The sequence below is a fragment of the Fringilla coelebs genome (genome assembly GCF_963513975.1).
Source record: "Fringilla coelebs genome assembly, chromosome: 23".
In the NCBI taxonomy this organism is placed as follows: domain Eukaryota; kingdom Metazoa; phylum Chordata; class Aves; order Passeriformes; family Fringillidae; genus Fringilla; species Fringilla coelebs.
The window spans coordinates 4,810,701-4,831,285 of NC_140049.1; the positions used below are offsets into that span (position 1 = coordinate 4,810,701).

At 50.5% G+C, this 20,585-nt stretch overlaps 1 protein-coding gene across 2 annotated transcripts; it reads left to right on the plus strand.

Annotated features, from left to right (window-relative positions):
• Positions 1-30: 30 nt before the first annotated feature.
• On the plus strand, positions 31-19,816 carry SLC16A4 (solute carrier family 16 member 4). Of its 2 annotated transcripts, none has more exons than XM_084220682.1 (9): positions 31-399; positions 819-940; positions 2,950-3,082; positions 4,689-4,832; positions 6,399-6,560; positions 7,426-7,962; positions 12,248-12,459; positions 14,216-14,309; positions 19,235-19,816. In XM_084220682.1, exons 1-9 carry the CDS (start codon positions 390-392, stop codon positions 19,375-19,377), a joined length of 1,557 nt encoding a protein of 518 aa, XP_084076808.1. In that variant the 5' UTR covers positions 31-389; the 3' UTR covers positions 19,378-19,816. The 2 variants fall into 2 exon arrangements, with proteins under 2 accessions (XP_084076808.1, XP_084076809.1); XM_084220683.1 differs by having other exon boundaries at positions 822-940.
• Positions 19,817-20,585: the final 769 nt, after the last annotated feature.

The following is a 20,585-nucleotide window of genomic DNA, read 5'->3' on the forward strand; positions in this document are numbered from 1 at the left end:
AGGAGGAGGAAGAGGAGGCGGAGGGGGAGGAGGATGGGTCCGTCCCCCCAGCGCTCACCAGGCTCCATGTCCCGCTCAGCACCGACACCATCATCCTCATCCTCACCGCGTGGGGATGAGGGGGCAGACTCTGGGCTGCCAAGTCAGTAAGGGGGGATTTAATCTCAGATGAAGAGGTTCTGAAGAGATCGAAGAGGCTCTGAAGAGATCGGAGAGGATCTGAAGAGATCGAAGAGGCTCTGAAGAGATCGGAGAGGATCTGAAGAGATCAGAGAGGCTCTGAAGAGATCGGAGAGGATCTGAAGAGATCAGAGAGGATCTGAAGAGATCGAAGAGGCTCTGAAGAGATTCCTCTTTACTGTCCACTGTTCCGGGGTGCGCTTTCCAGCATGCAAGGCGGTAAGGAAAAGTTCCAGGATCATCACCCCAGCTGCTGCCTCGGGGAGGATCCTGCCTCTGGCAGAGGCACGGGGTGGGTCAGAGGATGGGAGCAGAGAAAGCTGGAGTGGGAGAGCCGGCACAGAGCTCCGAGTGACCCCCGGGCTTCTGGCACAGCCCAAACTGCCAAAGCAGCGCTGAGGCACTCACCTGCCCTGAAAGCTGAAGTGGTTACAGTAATTTGGAGTGAGGAAGAGCATGAAACTGTTTCCAGACTGGGATAATTGGAATTGTCAGAGAGTCTGGTGGAAGCATCACCCCAGTGAGTGGGAGCGGGGTGTCTGCCCCAGCACAGCCCCGGGGCTCAGGGAATGGCTGGGAATGGTTGGGAATGGGAACAGAACATGGAAGGTGTCCATGTGTCCTGCCGCTCTCACCAGCAGGAGAGGGGAAGGAGGATGAAGAGCCGGAGGCTCCGGAGGCTCCGTCAGGCGCGAAGAGCCGAGGCAGAGGAGCAGCAGGCGCAGGGTGGGCGTGGGGAGTGGTGTTCCACTTCTTCCTGGTAAGCGGGGAACGATCCAAACCCTCCCGGGCTGGGGCAGGGGAGCTCCAGACTGGCTCGGAGCACAGGACAGGCTGAGCACAGGACAGACAGACTGAGCACAGGACAGACAGACTGAGCACAGGACAGGCTGAGCACAGGACAGGAGAGACTGAGCACAGGACAGGCTGAGCACAGGACAGGAGAGACTGAGCACAGGACAGACTGAGCACAGGACAGACAGACTGAGCACAGGGCAGGAGAGACTGAGCACGGGACAGACTGACCACAGGACAGACAGACTGAGCACAGGACAGGACAGACTGAGCACAGGACAGACTGACCACAGGACAGACAGACTGAGCACAGGACAGGACAGACTGAGCACAGGACAGGAGAGACTGAGCATAGGACAGATAGCACAGCACAGGACAGACTGAATACAGGACAGACAACACAGGACAGGCTGAGCACAGGACAGACTGAATACAGGACAGACTGAGCACAGGGCAGGAGAGACTGAGCACAGGACAGACTGAGCACAGGACACACAGACTGAATACAGGACAGACAGCACAGCACAGGAGAGACTGACCCCAGCACAGGCTGAGCACAGGACAGGCTGAGCACAGGACAGACTGAATACAGGACAGACTGAGCACAAGACAGCACAGGACAGGCTGAATACATGACAGACAGCCCAGGACAGGTTGAGCACAGGACAGACAGCACAGGACAGACAGCACAGGACAGGCTGAGCACAGGACAGGCTGAGCACAGGACAGACAGCACAGGACAGACAGCACAGGACAGGCTGAGCACAGGACAGGCTGAATACAGGACAGGCTGAGCACAGGACAGACAGCACAGGACAGGCTGAGCACAGGACAGGCTGAGCACAGGACAGACTGAATACAGGACAGACAGCACAGGACAGACAGCACAGGACAGGCTGAGCACAGCACAGGCCAGCCCAGCCATCCCAGGGCACACCCAGCCATGCCATTCCCTGTGGAATGCCTCCTACAAACCTCTCAGCGATGCACAGGAGGATCCCCTTGCCAGGATGGCTTTTCCCAACTCAAACACATCACCCCAAGGCAGTGTCAAACCCCTAAAGGTGCCAAAGCCCAAAGGAGAGCCCTGAACCTTCAGCAAGGGCATGGTCCCACCTCGGGCCGTGGGGGGAGCCAGGCGCTGACTGGGAGCAGCTCACGCTCTCAGGTGCTCTCTGGGAGGACCAGGCACCTCAACACCCCTCAAAGCCACTAATCCTCTGTGCCCCAGGCTTTATCTTCCCACCAGGGATGAATCAAGGAGTTGTGAAGCTTGGAGAGGACCTTTAAGGTCACTGAGTCCAACTGTAAAGAAGGCACCGTGCCCCAAGCTAGGAAAGCTCTCCTCCCTTCAAATCCACCCTGAGTAACTCAGTGCCAATCATTAACCACCTGCACCAGGGAGACAGCAGGAGTTAAAATTCAGGACACAAACTGTCTGTCCTTTGCCCCTGTGGCAGAGAAATCCTGTGAAACTGCCCCAGTTAACATCCATCCCTGCTGCCCTCACCCCCCAGTGATCTCCACACTGGTCCATTTTGACCATTGCTGCAGTGCTGAAAAGTAATTTCAAAGGTAAAAGCATCCTACAAGGGCTGAGCTCTAGGATGAGAGGGAAAGGGAGAGGGAGAGGAGAGGGAAAGGGAAAGGGAAAGTGAAAGGGAAAGGGAAAGGGAAAGGGAAAGGGAAAGGGAAAGGGAAAGGGAAAGGGAAAGGGAAAGGGAAAGGGAAAGGGAAAGGGAAAGGGAGGGAAACTTTGTTCCTTTCCTTTGGAAAATCAGTTTGCAAAGGGTTTGCTCAGGGTCTGCTGAGACCAAACTGCAGCACGGCCACACCCAGCCCACCCTGCTGGCGTTCTCCAGTTCAAGCATCCCCGTTTGTTTCTCCCATACCCCCCCAAAATGAGCAGAAGGAAAAGCTTTTCTATCCTCCTGATGCCCTGTGGCACCTCCCCTGCACCCCCTCTCCCCTCAGGTCAATGTGCTCGTGATGGGAACCCTCAAGACCTTTGGGATTTTCTTCGTGGCTTTCCGAGAGGAGATGGAGGGATCTTCAGAGCAGCTCAGCTGGATCGGCTCCCTCATGTCCTCCCTGCGCTTCCTGGGGGGTGAGCTGCTGTCCCCAGGGTGGGGTGCTGCTGAGGGGGCTCTGTGCATCCCATCCCATCCCATCCCATCCCATCCCATCCCATCCCATCCCATCCCATCCCATCCCATCCCATCCCATCCCATCCCAGACTGCTCCAAACTGGGCATGGCTGGCACCCACTCGTGTCTGAGCAGGAATGGGCTCTAAACACTGCGACATTCAGATGCGATGGGGAGGAAATTGGAAATTGGGAAGAAATCCTTTCCTGGCAGGGTGGGCAGGCCCTGGCACAGGTGCCCAGAGCAGCTGTGGCTGCCCCTGGATCCCTGGAGGTGTCCAAGGCCAGGCTGGACAGGGCTGGGAGCAGCCTGGGACAGTGGAAGGTGTCCCTGCCATGGCAGGGGTGGTGCTGGATGAGCTTTGAGGTCTCTTGCAACCCAAACCATTCTGGGATCCCCTGAACTTCACTGGAGGTTTATTGTACAGCTCCAGAGCAAACAACACTCTGTCCCAGCTGTGGAATGACTTGGAGCTGCTGGGCATGGTGTGACTGAGGAAGGAGCTCAGGAGAGCTGAACCTTTGGGCTTTGCCTCCTTCCCTGCCCCACTCCCCGAGCTCAGGGCACGGGCAGAGCCTCTCTGCTGGACATGAATCCTCCCACACCCCCTGTCCCCTCCTGCCTCCCGAGGCTTCCCAGTGCTCCCAGCCAGGTCCCCAAGGCCTGCCACAGCAGCCTGTGTCCCCTGGGCTGGGCTGTGTCCCCCAAGACTGAGCTGAGCTGTGTCCCCCAGGGCTGAGCTGTGTCCCCAGGGCTGAGCTGTGTCCCAGGGCCGATCTGTGTCCCCAGGGCTGATCTGTGTCCCCAGGGCTGAGCTGTGTCCCCGGGGCTGAGCTGTGTCCCCCAGGGCTGAGCTCTGAGCTGTGTCCCCAGGGCTGAGCTCTGAGCTGTGTCCCTGGGCTGAGCTGTGTCCCCAGGGCTGAGCTGTGTCCCAGGGCTGAGCTGTGTCCCCTGAGCTGAGCTGTGTCCCCAGGGCTGAGCTGTGTCCCCTGAGCTGTGTCCCCTGAGCTGTGTCCCAGGGCTGATCTGTGTCCCCAGGGCTGAGCTCTGAGCTGTGTCCCCAGGGCTGAGCTGTGTCCCCAAGGCTGAGCTGTGTCCCAGGGCTGAGCTGAGCTGTGTCCCCAGGGCTGAGCTGTGTCCCCAGGGCTGAGCTGTGTCCCCAAGGCTGAGCTGTGTCCCAGGGCTGAGCTGTGTCCCCAAGGCTGAGCTGTGTCCCCAGGGCTGAGCTGTGTCCCCAGGGCTGAGCTGTGTCCCAGGGCTGAGCTGTGTCCCCTGAGCTCTGTCCCCAGGGCTGAGCTGTTTCCCCCAGGGCTGAGCTGTGTCCCAGGGCTGAGCTGTGTCCCCAAGGCTGAGCTGTGTCCCAGGGCTGAGCTGTGTCCCAGGGCTGAGCTCTGAGCTGTGTCCCCAGGGCTGATCTGTGTCCCAGGGCTGATCTGTGTCCCAGGGCTGAGCTGTGTCCCCTGAGCTGAGCTGTGTGCCCAGGGCTGAGCTGTGTCCCAGGGCTGATCTCTGTCCCCAGGGCTGAGCTGTGTCCCAGGGCTGATCTCTGTCCCCGTTTCCTTGCAGCCCCGCTGGTGTCCGTGCTGTGCCAGCGCCTGGGAGAGCGGCCGATCTCCATCCTGGGGGCTGGGCTGGTGGCTGGGGGCTGCCTGCTCAGCACTCAGGCCACCAGTGTCCCCTTCCTCTGCTTCTCCATGGGCTTCCTGCTGGGTGAGATGGCCCTGGGTTACTGCACGGGCGGGAAATGGCTTCTTTAGCCTCACACCTGGGGAAGGGGGTTCTGTTCTGCGGGGGTTTTGTTCAGCTGGAGGAGCCTGAGGTGATCAGGGGCAGGATCCAAGGAAGGAGCTGTGCCAGGGGTTGGGATGGAGATCAGGGAAAGGTTCTTCCCCAGAGGGTGCTGGCACTGCCCAGGCTCCCCAGGGAATGGGCACGGCCCCGAGGCTGCCAGAGCCCCAGGAGGGTTTGGACAGCGCTGCCAGGGGTGCCCAGGGTGGGATTTGGGGGTGTCTGTGCAGGACAGGGTTGGATGTGATCCCTGTGGGTCCCTGCCACCTCAGGATATCCTGTAATTCCATGAACCTTCAGTGCCAAAGCATCCCCAGCTCCTGTTTGTGAGACGCCGTGTGAGCTTCATGCTCAGAACAAAACACCAGCTTCAACATCCCAGTCCCAACGAACCTTGATGTTTTTCCTGGACCTACACGGATCCTGGCCTTTTAAAATCCCTTCTAAAAGGGCAGAGCCCCCAATCCCCCAGCCACCAAACCTCAAATCTCACTCTGCCCTGCTGGGAGAGCAGAAATCCCCTCTGCTGCAGAGCCAGGGACTGCCAGCCTGGGACAGCAGCCCATGGAATCCCCACCCTGGAGCCCTTTTTGGGACTGGAAGGGGTTTGTGGCTTCCCTTGGCCTCAGGGAATGTTTCTGAGGAGGAGCTCTCTGGGATGGGTTTGTGCCAGAGACATCTCTGCCATGGGGCACACGAGCCTCTCTGGGCTGGGAACCTCTTACTCTCATTTTCCCCCTTTCCCCAGGGGTGGGCTTTGCCTGATGGAGTCTCTCTGTGGAGGGAACCTCTATTCTCAATTTCCCCCTTCCCTCAGGGATGGAGTTTCTCTGGGGTGGGAGTCCCTTATTTTCCCCCTTTCTCCAGGGATGGGCTTTGCCTGATGGAGTCTCTCTGTGGAGGGAACCTTTATTCTCAATTTCCCCTTTCCCTCAGGAATGGAGTTTCTCTGGGGTGGGAGTTTCTTACTCTCATCTTCCCCTTTCCCAGGGAGGGGCTTTGCCTGATGCAGACTCTCTATGGTGGGAATCTTTATTCTCATTTTCCCCCTTTCCACAGCGATGGAGTCTCTCTGGGGTGGGAGTCCCTGATTCTCAATTTCCCCCTTCCCTCAGGGATGGAGTTACTCTCATTTTCCCCTTTCCCACAGGGATGGGCTTTGCCTGCTGGAGTCTCTCTATGGAGGGAACCTTTATTCTCAATTTCCCTTTCCCTATTCTCAATTTCTCCCTTCCTGATGCAGTCTGTGGTGGGAGTCTCATTTTGTTTTCCCCCTTCCCACAGGGATGGAGTTCCTCTGGGGTTGGAGTCCCTTATTTTCCCCCTTTCCCCAGGGATGGGCTTTGCCTGCTGGAGTCTCTCACTCTGATTTTCCCCTTTCCCCAGGGATGGGCTTTTCCTGCTGGAGTCTCACTCTGATTTTCCCCTTTCCCCAGGGATGGGCTTTTCCTGCTGGAGTCTCTCACTCTGATTTTCCCCTTTCCCCAGGGATGGGCTTTGCCTGCCTGTACCAGGCAGCTGCAGTGATGACAGCCAAGCGCTGCCGGGCTCGCCTGGCCTTCTGCAACGCCCTGGCCCGCTCGGGCATGGGGCTGACCTTCCTCATGGCCCCCTTCACCCAGCTCCTCATCGAGGCCTATGGATGGCGAGGTGAGAGGGCACAGGGTGCCCAGACCAGCTCCTGGATCCCTGGCAGTGCCCAAGGCCAGGCTGGATGGGGCTGGGAGCAGCCTGGGACAGTGAAGGTGTCCCTGCCATGGTGGCACTGGATGGGCTTTGAGGTCCCTTCCCACCCAAACCATTCTCCCAGGACATCTCTGGACACCCAGGATCCCCTGATCCGGCAGGTTGGCACCATTATCATTTGGCATTTCCTTCTGGAAGGCATTCAGGGTTCCAAACTCCTTCCTCCAGGAAGGCAGAGCAGCATCTCCCACCCCAGTCATTCCCAGAGCTGCCTTAGGGAGGCAAACAGGCTCCAGGCTGGATCACACCTGCAGGGGCAAAGTCCTTCCAGAGCTGCAGCTGAATCCTGTTCCTTCCAATTCATCAGCTCTGAGAGGGAATTTGGGGAGATCTGGAGACTCTAAGAGGCTCTTCTTAAAAATTCAGCACACCAGGGAATAACTCTGCCTCTTCTAGGATAGTCTGGGGACATCTTGTTAATAATTAAACACTTAATCACTCATTAAAATCAGAGTCAAAGCACAGATCTCAGAAATCAAAACCAGAGATCCCTAATTTTACTGAAGTGTTTCAAGACCATCTTGAAGGTCCATCCTGACTTTAAATGAGGAAAAGCAAACCGATCCCAGAGGCAGCTGTGGATTTGTTCTGTGCATCACAGCAAAATGAACTTCCAGCTTGAAAAACAGCTTTGTTAACTCCTCCAAAGGAGAAGGCAAACAGAACCTTCTCCATGATCACTGAAAATCCCCCCCTGTTCCACAAAGGCCATTTCCTGTTGCTCCCCCTTTCCCAGCCCAACAACAAACCCCCTTCTGCCTTCCCTCAGGTACTCTGCTGATTTTTGGAGGTATCATGCTGAACCTGGTGCCCTCCAGCATGCTGCTGTGGCCTGTCAGCCCCCAGCCGCCCCGGGAACCTGCCAGACACCAACACCGGGGGTCTCCGGGGGCAGAGAAGGATCCAGAAACTCCTGCTGGGTGTTCAGCTGGAAGCACTCAGAGGGAATCACAGCTTCCCCAGGCACAGGAGGCTCCCAGCTCGGGGAGAACCGTGGTGCCTCATGGCAGAGATGCCTCCAGTCCCTCTGCCTTGGGCAGGCAGCAGAAGCCCAGCCCAGAGAGCTCCTCCTCAGGAAGCCCCAGCGAGGCCAGGAGCAGCCCCCAGCCCCCTGCAGCCGCCACAAAGGATCCTCCCCAGCCCCTCCTGGACTTCTCCCCGCTGAAGGATCCCCTCTTCTTCATCTTCACCTGGTCTTTCCTCTTCAGCCACCTGGCCTACTTCGTGCCCTTCTTCCACCTGGTGGCCAGGGCGAGGACGCTGGGCATGAGCAGCAGGGACGGCTCCTACCTCATCGCCGTGGCTGGTAGGCACAGCACCCCTCACACCCCCAGTTCTGCCCAGAAATGGCCCCAGATGTGTGCTGGGATGGCTCCTCCTGGCACAGGTTTAGCCCTGAGCCCACTGGGGTGCTGGGTGCTTCTCTCAATGCCACCCTCCCTGCTCCCCCAAAACCCCAAATCTCCACTTAAAATCTCTCTGCCCACCACAATCCCTGCTGGGCTTAAGCCCACATGCCACCAGAGTCCAGAGGTGCATCCAAAACCCTCCAGCTTGACCCAAAAGGGAAAAATTCAATACTGAGGGAAAACCCTCCCACAATAATGTGGATCCAATTTGGATTTGGCATATCCACTTTCAAGTGGGGGGAAAAAACAAGGCACACTCCCCAAAAATCAAATCCATGCCTGGCTGTAAGGCACATTCCCCAAAACCAAACTTATGCCCAGATCCAGGCATTTCGATGTGGCACATCCCAAACAAAGTGGGGAAAAAACAAGGAACAATGCCCAAAAATCAAACCCATGCCTGGTTATAAAGAACACTTCCCAAACCCAAACCCAAGCCTGGTTTTAAGGCACATTCCCCAAAAACCAAGCCCCAAAACTCAAACCCCTGCCTGGCTTTAAGGCACATTCCCCAAAACCCAAACCCATGCTCTGATCCAGGCATCTGGATTTGGCACATCCACCTCCAAGTGGGGGAAAAAACAAGGCAAACTTCCCAAAAATCAAATCCATGCCTGGTTTTAAGGCACACTCCCCTAAACCCAAACCCCAGAACCTAAACCCATACCTGGCTTTAAGGCTCACTCCCTAAACCCAAACCCATGCCTGGTTATAAAGAACACTTCCCAAACCCAAACCCAAGCCTGATTTTAAGGCACAATCCCCAAAACCCAAACCCATGCCCACATCCAGGCATCTGGATTTGGCACATCCACCTCCAAGTGGGGGGAAAAAACAAGGCACACTCCCCAAAAACCAAATCCATGCCTGGTTTTAAGGCACATTCCCCAAAATCAAACCCATGCCCAGATCCAGGCATTTGGATTTGGCACATCCCAAACTCCAAGTGGGGAAAAAACAAGGCACAATGCCCAAAAATCAAACCCATGCCTGGTTATAAAGAACACTTCCCAAACCCAAACCCTTGCCTGGTTTTAAGGCACATTCCTCAAAAACCAAGCCCCAAAACCCAAACCCATGCCTGGCTTTAAGGCACATTCCCCAAAAATCAAACCCATGCCTGGCTTTAAGGCACACTCCCCAAAACCCAAACCCATGCTCTGATCCAGGCATCTGGATTTGGAACATCCACCTCCAAGTGGGGGAAAAAACAAGGCAAACTTCCCAAAAATCAAATCCATGCCTGGTTTTAAGGCACACTCCCCAAAAACCAAACCCCAGAACCCAAACCCATGCCTGGCTTTAAGGCTCACTCCCTAAACCCAAACCCAAGCCTGGTTATAAAGAACACTTCCCAAACCCAAACCCAAGCCTGATTTTAAGGCACAATTCCCAAAAACCAAACCCATGCTCTGATCCAGGCACATCCACCCCCAAGTGGAGGAAAAAACAAGGCAAACTCCCCAAAAACCAAACTCATGCCTGGTTTTAAGGCACACTCAAAACCCAAACCCATGCCTGGTTATAAAGAACACTTCCCAAACCCAAACCCAAACCTAAGCCTGATTTTAAGGCACATTCCCCAAAACCCAAAACCACTCTCAGATCCAGGCATTTGGATTTGGCACATCCCAAACTCCAAGTGGGGAAAAAACAAGGCAAACTCCCCAAAAATCAAACCCATGCCTGGCTTTAAGGCTCACTCCCTAAACCCAAACCCATTCTTGGTTTTAAAGAATACTTCCCAAACCCAAACCCTTGCCTGGTTTTAAGGCTCACTCCCCAAAAACCAAACCCCAAAACCCAAACCCAAGCCTGGTTTTAAGCCAGGATTAACACTAAAACCATGCTGGGCTAAGAAAGTGGCTCCAGCCTCAGTCAGCAGCAAATATTTTATTGTACAAAAATAGATTTTATTTCTGCAGTGCTGGGGAATATTCAGCAGGGAGGGGTTGCTGAGGTGTTAGGAATGCCCAGGAATTAATTAGGATTAATTAATTGGGATTAGGAGTGGGGGGGACACAGGGGTCAGTGGGACATGAGCTCACTCCAGAGCTCCTTGGTGTTTTCTTCATAAAAATGTACCAAGAAATGTCAAAAAGAGCTCTCAAAACTCCAACTCTCAAAACCCCAACAACTAAAAGGCTGCTGAGCTCTAAAATGTCTGGGTTTCTAGAAAATGCCTGGGGTTTTACAAAAATTGAATTTTAGAATTTAAATAGAAATAATTTCAGAAAAGTTGTTAAAACCTTGGCTGCATTTTTCTCCTTAATATTCAGATTTTTCTCTTCAGCAGGTTCCTCTGTCCTGCTTTAGGGCATTTCAGGTGCAGCCACCCCAAAGGGTGAAGTTCCCCCTGAAGGGAATTTCCCAGAGCACTTTGGTGCCCTTGGGAAGAGCAGCACAAGGGAAAAGGGAAAACCCCAATCCCTAAAAACACCTGGAAGTTTTTGGTCATGAGCAAAGAACAGGGAAATTTGGATATGTCAATAACAGAATAATACTGAATTAAAAAAATAAAGGAATATTATAAAAATCAGTAATAAATAAGAAATATAATAATTTCAAACTATAGAAATAAACATATATAAAAATAATGGATATAGCAATATCAAACAGTGCAAATCATTAACAATATAGAATAAATAGAAGAATAAATTATATTAGGGTAAATATAAATAATCAAGTATAACATGAATAATGTATATTAATAATAGAAATGATATATTATAAAATACTGTAAAATATAACTATATTAGAATAGAGAATATGTAATATATATTATAATGTATAGAAAAAATAAAAATAATGAAAATATGCAAATACAAAATAATAAGTATAGTAATGTAAAGATAAGTATAATTTAACTATATGAAATACAGTTAATTATAGAAAATTATGTAGATAATATAAAAATAGAATATGACATACTATACAATAATATAATATATACTAATATACAACAATACAAAATATCATATCATATGTATAATATAAAATAATCTCATATAATATCTATAATTTAATATAAAAGTTATATTATATTATATTATATCATATTATATTATATTATATTATATTATATTATATTATATTATATTATATTAGTAATAAACTATAATATTAGTAATATAAAAGATAAAATACTGTAAGTATCAATATAATACATATACTAAAAATAATAAAAAATTATATAAAATACTATAAAATATAGTTAGATTTATAATATCTAATAAATGTATATGAAGTACTAAAATATAAAAATACCTAGAAATAACCGAATTTCAGCATTACACAAAGTCAATAGATATTTTAGAATTTATATTATGAAAATATTATATATATTTATATTTATTATATTTATTCACATTTTAAAATTATATTTTATATATTATAAAATATATATTATATAAAATTTATATTATATTATATTATATTATATTACATTATATTATATTATATTATATTATATTATATTATATTATATTAGTAATAAACTATAATATTAGTAATATAAAAGATAAAATACTGTAAGTATCAATATAATACATATACTAAAAATAATAAAAAATTATATAAAATACTATAAAATATAGTTAGATTTATAATATCTAATAAATGTATATGAAGTACTAAAATATAAAAATACCTAGAAAAAACAGAATTTCAGCATTACACAATGTCAATAGATATTTCAGAATTTATATTATGAAATTATATATATTTATATTTATTATATTTATTCACATTTTAAAATTATATTTTATATATATTATAAAATCTATATATTATAAAATCTATATTATATAAAATCTATATTATATAAAATCTATATTATAGTACATTATATTACATTACAGTATATTATATTATATTATATTATATTATATTATATTATATTATATTATATTATATTATATTATATTATATTATATTATATTATATTATATTATATTATATTATATTATATTATATTATATTATATTATATTATATTATATTTAAAGTAAAATCTTAATATATTAAATATACTACAAATAATTAAAAATAATATAAAATACTCTACAATCCAGCTAGGTTTATGATATCTAATAAATGCATATAAAGTAATAATTTATAAAAATACCTAGAAAAAGCAGGATGTGAGGGTTGCACAGGTCTGTGAGAGCCGCTGTTCCCTCAGGCATCACGGAGATGCTGAGCCAGCTGCTCTCAGGCTGGCTGGCCGACCACAACTGGACCAAGAGGTACCACTTCCATGTCACCTACCTGCTCCTGAGCGGGGCCACCAACCTGCTGGCGCCGCTGGCCACCTCCTTCCCGCTGCTGCTGGCCTACACCGTGGCCTCTGCCGCCTTCTGCGGGGGCTTCATGGCCCTGGTGCTGCCCGTGCTGGTGAGTGCTGGGGGGGAGGGGGCTGCTCCTGGCCCAAAGCACCTGGGACAACAGAACCAGAACCATCCCAAAGCACCTGGGACAGCAGAACTGTCACAGATCCCCTGGGACACCAGAACCAGATCCCCTGGGACACCAGAACCAGAACCAGATCCCCTGGGACACCAGAACCAGATCCCCTGGGACAGCAGAACTGTCCCAGATCACCTGGGACACCCAGAACCATCCCAGATCCCCTGGGACACCCAGAACCAGAACGAGAATCACCTGGGACACCAGAACTGTCCCAAATCACCTGGGACAGCAGAACCAGAACCAGATCCCCTGGGACAGCAGAACCATCCCAGATCCCCTGGGAAACCAGAACCATCCCAGATCCCCTGGGAAACCAGAACCATCCCAGATCCCCTGCCTCACCAGAACCAGATCCCCTGGGACACCAGAACCATCCCACATCCCCTGGGACAGCAGAACCATCCCAGAATCACCTGGGACACCAGAACCATCCCAGATCACCTGGGACACCAGAACCATCCCAAATCCCCTGGGACACCAGAACCATCCCAGATCACCTGGGACACCAGAACTGTCCCAAATCACCTGGGACACCAGAACCAGATCCCCTGGGACACGAAAACCAGAACCATCCCAAATCCCCTGGGACACCCAGAACCAGAACCATCCCAAATCCCCTGGGACACCCAGAACCAGAACCATCCCAGAATCACCTGGGACACCAGAACCATCCCAGATCCCCTGGGACACCAGAACCATCCCAAATCACCTGGGATAGCAGAACCATCCCAAATCACCTGGGACACCCAGACCTGCAGCAGGGCCCCCCAGGACACCACAGGGATGCTCCCAGGGCTGGAGGCAGCCTGGAGAGCTGGGAGTGCTCAGCCTGGAGAGGAGAAGGCTGCAGGGAGAGCTCAGAGCCCCTGGCAGGGCCTGAAGGGATCCAGGAGATTCCTTAGAGCCCCTTCCAGTGTCCAAAAGGGATCCAGGAGATTCCTTAGAGCCCTTCCAGTGCCCAAAAGGGATCCAGAAGATTCCTTAGAGCCCTTCCAGTGTCCAAAAGGGATCCAGATCCCCTTGGAGCCCCTTGCAGAGCTGAAGGGGCTCCAGGAGAGCTGGAGAGGGACTGGGGACAAGAGAGGGACAGGGAATGGCTCCCACTGCTGAGGGCAGGGCTGGATGGGAGACTGGGAATTGGGAATTCTCCCCTGGGAGGGTGGGCAGCCCTGGCACAGGGTGCCCAGAGCAGCTGTGGCTGCCCCTGGATCCCTGGCAGTGCCCAAGGCCAGGCTGGACAGGGCTGGGAGCACCTGGCACAGTGAAGGTGTCCCTGCCATGGTGGCACTGGATGGGCTTTGAGGTCCCTTCCAACCCAAACCATTCTCCCAGGATATCTCTGGACACCCAGTATCCCCTGATCCAGCAGGGAGGCACCATTATCATTTGGCATTTCCTTCTGGAAGGCATTCAGAGTTCCAAACTCCTTCCTCCAGGAAGGCAGAGCAGCATCTCCCACCCCAGTCATTCCCAGAGCTGCCTTAGGGAGGCAAACAGGCTCCAGGCTGGATCACACCTGCAGGGGCAAAGTCCTTCCAGAGCTGCAGCTGGAGAGGAAATTCCCCAGAAAAAAGAATCAAATCACCTCTTGTGCTTTAAAAAAAAATAAATCAATGAATCTGTTGTGCATATGCATTCCTCTGAAGCCAATCACTAATTATCTATTTTGGTTTCCCAACAGGTGGATCTGGTGGGAGTGGAGAAGCTCCACAGCTACCTGGGCTTTGCTGCTTTCTTTGCAGGGCTAGCAGCCATGGGAGGACCCCCTCTAGCAGGTGAGTGATGTTAAATCAAACACCCACCCACCCCAAAATCCAGGGATAAACCATGCTGCTGGTTCACTCTCCTACAGGGATCCATCCCAAGATGGGTTTTCTGTTCAAACAGAGAGAGGAAAAAAAAAATCCTGTTTCAGAAATGTATTTTTATAGACAGGCAACATTTTGCTTGGGAATTTGCAAAATCCAACCAGCAGCTTGGAAAATGCTGCCTGGAGTATCTGGAAAATGCAGTGAAGCCCCATGTGCAGGGTTCAGCCCTGAGCACAGCAGGGTTACAAGCACATTTCCATGGATTTTACTCCCAATGGTGTTAAAATAACACTGAACTCGGGCTGGAGGGGAAGCAAGGAGAGGAAGGGAAAGCAAGGACAGACTCAGCAAGATTCCCACCAGGCAGAGGCACTGAAACATCAGGAGAAGCCTCAGTAATCTCTTGTTTTGACAGAGATTACACAGCTCAGCCACCAGAGCTCTGGGCCCAGAGATAAGGAGCATGAAAAGCCTTTGCTCTTCTCCTCCTGCCAGGAAACCAAGGCAGCTGTGAGGATTTGGGAGATTTCAAGTGCTTAGAAATGAGTGTCCAGGCTCTGCTAAGGAGCAGGGGACTTGTTCTCCTCCAAACAGCTTGGCCAGGACAAAGCTTTCCCTTCCCTGCAGCCCAGCTGCTCCTGGGCTGAGCCCCCATCCTGGGCAGCAGGGGAGGGGGATTCTGCCCCTCTGCCCTGCTCAGGTGAGACCCCAGAGCTGCCCCAGCCCTGAGGAACAACATCAGGAGGACTTGGAGCTGCTGGAGAGAGTCCAGAGGAGCCCATGGAGATGCTCCAAGGGCTGGAGCCCCTCTGCTCTGGAGCCAGCCTGGAGAGCTGGGGGTGCTCACCTGGGGAGGAGAAGGCTCCAGGGAGAGCTCAGAGCCTGAAGGGCTCCAGGAGAGCTGGAGAGGGAGTGGGGATAAGGAGGGAGGGACAGGACACAGGGAATGGCTCCCAGTGCCAGAGGGCAGGGCTGGATGGGAGATTGGGAATTGGGAATTGTTCCCTGGCAGGGTGGGCAGGCCCTGGCACAGGGTGCCCAGAGCAGCTGTGGCTGCCCCTGGATCCCTGGCAGTGCCCAAGGCCAGGCTGGACAGGGCTGGGAGCACCTGGGACAGTGAAGGTGTCCCTGCAATGGCAGGGGTGGAATGGGAGCAGCTTTAGGGCCATTTCCAACCCAAACCATCATTTTTTGTTCCTTGCCCTCCAAATCAGCTGCCCCCAGCCTGCAGAGGCACCTGGCTGGAAGCTGCCAAGGGTTCTGTAAATTCCAGCTCCATGCACAGGGAAAAATGAATATTCCCAATCAATATCCCTGGGCTGGTTCTGCTCTGTTGATGCAATTTCAAGAAGCCAAAACATTTTATTGACCAGGAGCCTCCCAGGGATGCCCAGCCTGGATTGCAGATCCCTGCTGCTGTGCAAGGTGTGCACTGAGCACACAGCAATCCCTCAGCTCCCCTGGCACCCTGACAAACAGCAGGGGCTGAACACCCTGGCTGTCACTTCTCCACACTCACATTGCAGTTCAAAAAAGTTAAATTTCCATCCAGCTGTAAGATATCTGCACTAATGGGAAGCTTTTTGCTTTCTGCAGTGGGTTTGTAAAGCAAGCAGGTTTCCTGCAAAAAGCTTTCCACAGAAATCAGGCTTAAGGCAGGTGGGATAAATAAAGGCCAAATAAAGCCAAGAAGCAAAACACTGCCTGATCCATCTTGTTACAGGCAGAGCAAGATGGAAACAATCCAGAGCTCAGGATCCAGGCTTGGGATCCAAGATAAATTCTGCAATTTTCTCTTGCAATGCAATTTTAAGTGTGAAAACTGAGTGAGACAAAAAACTCCTGATGGAATGTCCAAAACCATCTGCTCCTTGCAGAATGCAGGATTTAAATCCTCTGTGAGACCCTGGGATTTGGTGCTCTCACTTCTCAAAAATCTTGAGTTTAGAATTACAATGTCATCAAACTCAAAGTGTTTTTACACAGTGGAAATAATGGTGATGGATAATGAGAACTGCAAAGGTTAAAACTGCCTAATTTACATATTAGACCAAAGCCTAATAGAAGGAAAAGGTGACTTACCTGCAAATCTGGTCAGCTGAAAGCCCTGAACTCCAGGGGCAGCTGGCAGGACCCAAAGGGAAAGTTTGGAGTCTCCTTCAGAGCTGCCCATCCACTGGCACCTCTGGATGCTGAAAAAACCCAGCCCAAAGCAGAATAAACATTATTCTGGCAGCCAGGAGCAAGCTGAGGAGAGAAGGGCACAGTTTGTTTCCACAAGCAGTACAAATCACCGACTCAAAATGCAAAAGAGCTGAACCAAAGCATGTAAAGCAAATTCTAGAAAAGATTCCAGCCCCCAGAGGACAAACTCCAGTCCCAAGAAATTTGGGTGGTGAAAAAGGAGAGGATGGAGTCATCAAAAGCTCTGCTGGCACACGTATTTAGATGTTTGCTAAATTTTACCTTCACCTTCCCACTGAATTTTGCTCCTCAGGGCATCAGGAATAAATAAAAGTTTTGATTAAAAGATCAGCAGTACCATTTAAACAGCCTGACCCAGCTGGTAGCAGCAGCAGTGCTGGGAATGTTTAGTTTGGATTACATTGCTGGGATTTACCAGCATTCCTCACAAAACTGCTGCTTTGTTGGGGTTTGAACACCACAAGCTCCCAGTTCAGCCTTCTGCAGCAGGAGTGATTATTGTTTTGTTTTGGAAATTAATTGGGGGAAGAGATTGGAGTTGCTTCAAAAGGTTGGGGTGTGATGGAAGTTGATGGCTGTGCTGCCAGTGAGGCAATGCTGGTAAATCCCACTGCACCTAAATCCCATTCAGCACCAAAAAAACCCCAGGAAAATAAAAAAAAAATTACGAAATATCCTGAAGGATATTTTAAGAATTGCAATAAATCAGAGCTCAGCTGGAGCACTCTGTCCTGCTCCTCTCACAAATAACTACATCAGCATCCCCTCTCCAAACCCCAGAGACTTCCAGGCAGCAGAAACAGATCCCAGCCCTGGGAATGAACCTCAGGGTCATGGGAGAGGCCCAGGGGAGGGATCCCAGCAGGGGAGGGATCCCAGCAGGGGATGGATCAATGGATCCCAGCAAGGGATGGGTCCCAGCAAGGGATGGATCCCAGCAGGGGATGGATCCCCCCAGGGCATGGATCCCAGCAGGGCATGGATCCCAGCAAGGGATGGATCCCAGTAGGGGATGGATCCTATCACAGGATGGATCAATGGATCCCAGCAGGGGATGGATCCCAACATGGGATGGATCCCATGAGGGGATGGTCCCAAAAAAGGGATGGATCCCAGCAGGGCATGGATCCTAGCAGGGGATGGATCCCACCATGAGATGGATCCCACCAGGGGATGGATCCCACCAAGGGGTGGATCCCACCAAGGGGTGGATCCCACCAGGGGATGGATCCCACGAGGTGATGGATCCCACCAGGGGATGGATCCTACCATGAGATGGATCCCAGCAGGGCATGGATCCCACCAAGGGGTGGATCCTAGCAGGGGATGGATCCCAGCAGGGCATGGATCACCCCCAGGGGATGGATCAATGGATCCCAGCAAGGGATGGGTCCCACCATGAGATGGATCTCAGCAGGGGATGGATCCCCCCAGGGGATGAATCCCAGCAGGGGATGGATCCCAGCAGGGGATGGATCAATAGATCCCCCCAGGGGATGAATCCCAGCAGGGGATGGATCACACCAAGGTGCGGATGCCACCACAGGATGGATCCCCCCAGAGGACGGATCCTCCTCTCCAGCTGCAGCTCCTCCAGCACGTGGCTCCCAGGACTCCCCTGAGGAGCAAACACAGGGACTCCCCCCGAGACAGCAGTGAGCCAAGAGAAACTGAAACTGGGCAGAAGCAGCTGTTCTGTGCTTTATAAAAGCACCTGTGGAAATCTACAGCAGGGAATGTCAGTGCCTCTGCTCCAGCACAGAGCCCAGACCTCACTGGCACCCTCCGAGCCCAGGACCTCAGGGACTGCCTCCTGTCCCTTCCTGGGTTTGAAAGCCCAGGTTTGGGCCAGGTCTGCTCTTTGGGGAACTCATGGAAGCCTGTGGATGTCTGCATTCCATGGATGTCTCCAGAGGAATTGCATTGCATGCCAGCAGATCTGGCTCAGCTGCTGCCCCACACCCACCCCACACCACATCTGGGACTGGATTTGGGTTTTTATGTGCAGCAGCAGCAGCATCTCCCAGCACTTTGCAGATTTTAGATTCAAAGAGAGGAACTCTCCACCTTTCAAAGGACTGCCCAGAGCCCAGATGATTTGCCAGGACCAAACCCAACACTTGGAGGTCACTTTAAAAGGTGACCTGAATCCTCCAGACATTCCTGAGGCTCAGTGGAATTCAGCTTTTCCTTTTAAGTCCTCCCAGAGCCACTTTTATCAAGTTCACTTCCAGCTCCTGGCCTGGGGTCTCTCCTGTTAGACAAAGGACATGAAACTGGGTCTGCTCACAGAAGACAAGGCTGGAGAACAGAGGCTTTGCAGCCCAGATGTTGCAAATACCAACATGTGCAAGTCATCCTCCAATCCAAGGGGATCTTCCATCAGCCACTTTTGGCCCACTTACTTAAACAGGAAAAAAAAAGAAAATAAATTCAGGGATTAAATTCAATCAAATTAAAACACCATGTCCACTACAAGGATCAAAGTTGGCTCTGGGAAAAATGACCTGCATGTCATTTCCTTACAGGAAATGCTGCCCAGGAAGAGTTAAAATAATTTAAGGGAAATATCTGAGCAATTCTTAGATGAGAACACACATCCTTTGCCTCCCACCCACCTCCCTGAATTATTTTTTTCGCTGAGAAAAATCCCCCAGCTTTAATAACAACCTTCTCTCCTGCAGGGTGGCTCTATGACTACACCCAGACCTACGCCTGCTCCTTCCTCTTTGCTGGAGCCTGTGCTCTCATCTCACCCATCTCCTTCTTCTTCGAGCCTGCAGCCCAAAAATGGAAGCTCAAAAAAGCCAATTTGAACAAGAGCTGAAGTTTTAAAGGCTGGCCTTGATCTGTGTGGGAAAACCATTGCCTGTACTGGAAGGATCAACACTGCAAATGGGAATTTCTGGATGTCAGATTCAGTTTGGATCCCCGGATATTTGTGCTGATTAAAGCCAGCTGAGAAATGCTCAGTGTGAAGTGTATGGGGAAAATGCAGCCCGTGGTGCCTCTGCTCCTGAGCTGGGCTTTTCTGCCTCTCAGATTTAATCCTCAGCTCTGTCCTCCCCAGAGCAGAGCTGACTCACTCACCTCGTGGGATGAGCAGCTCCCAGTGCCAGAGATTTCAGCTCACTCTGCTCACACACAAACAACTGGGCAGGGATGAGAGCAGGGACAGGGAGGGCAGGGTGACACTTCCACGAGGATCAGCTGCTCCAGGAGCTCCTCTCTCTGGGGGAAGGATGCTGCAGTGGGGCCATCCCACATCCCAGGCACAGTTACTGCCACAGCACACAGGACCTGGAGGCAAAACCAGCTTTAATTAAAGCCAGAACCACAACACAGCAAAGTCAGAGACCAAAGCCACCCTCCCCAGCTTCCCAACCCTCCAGGGACTCCATTCCAGAGGCAGCTCCAGTGTGAGCCTGGATGCAAAGAGCATCCCACAGATTTCATTTGGATGGATAAGACACAACACAGCAGCCTGGACTTTCTTTCCAGTAGTGAAGGTGCAATTTTTAAAAATCTGGTATTTGAAATTATTATAGTAAAAAATTCGGTATTTTAAATTATTATGTCAGCCTGGGATATCCATTCCAGCCAATGGCATTATCCTTCTTTTTACTTTTCCTTTTTTTAAATATTAAGGTGATTTAATTATCCTATTTTTTTTTCTTACCCCTTTTATTCCTCATCCCTTTTTTTTTAATATTAAGGCAGCAAGAGTTGTTTCCCCTATAGAAACACTCATTTAAACTGTGAAACAGGTTATTTCAAGCCCAAAATGAGGTGGTCTATATTTAATAAAAAGCTACAGAATACTGTGACAGTTCCAAGGAGCTCCAACACTGTCACAGGTAAGAAAGTTTCTCTGCAGATGATGGGCCAGATCCAGCAGTCACACAATTCCACTGAGCTTAAAAGGGGGAAAAATTACAGGGAAATGGGGAATATCAGGGCTACAAACCAGTTCATTTCTCATATGCTGTTGGACAGCTTCTCCCAGGGATCTGCAGGGAATTGTCCTTTCCATCA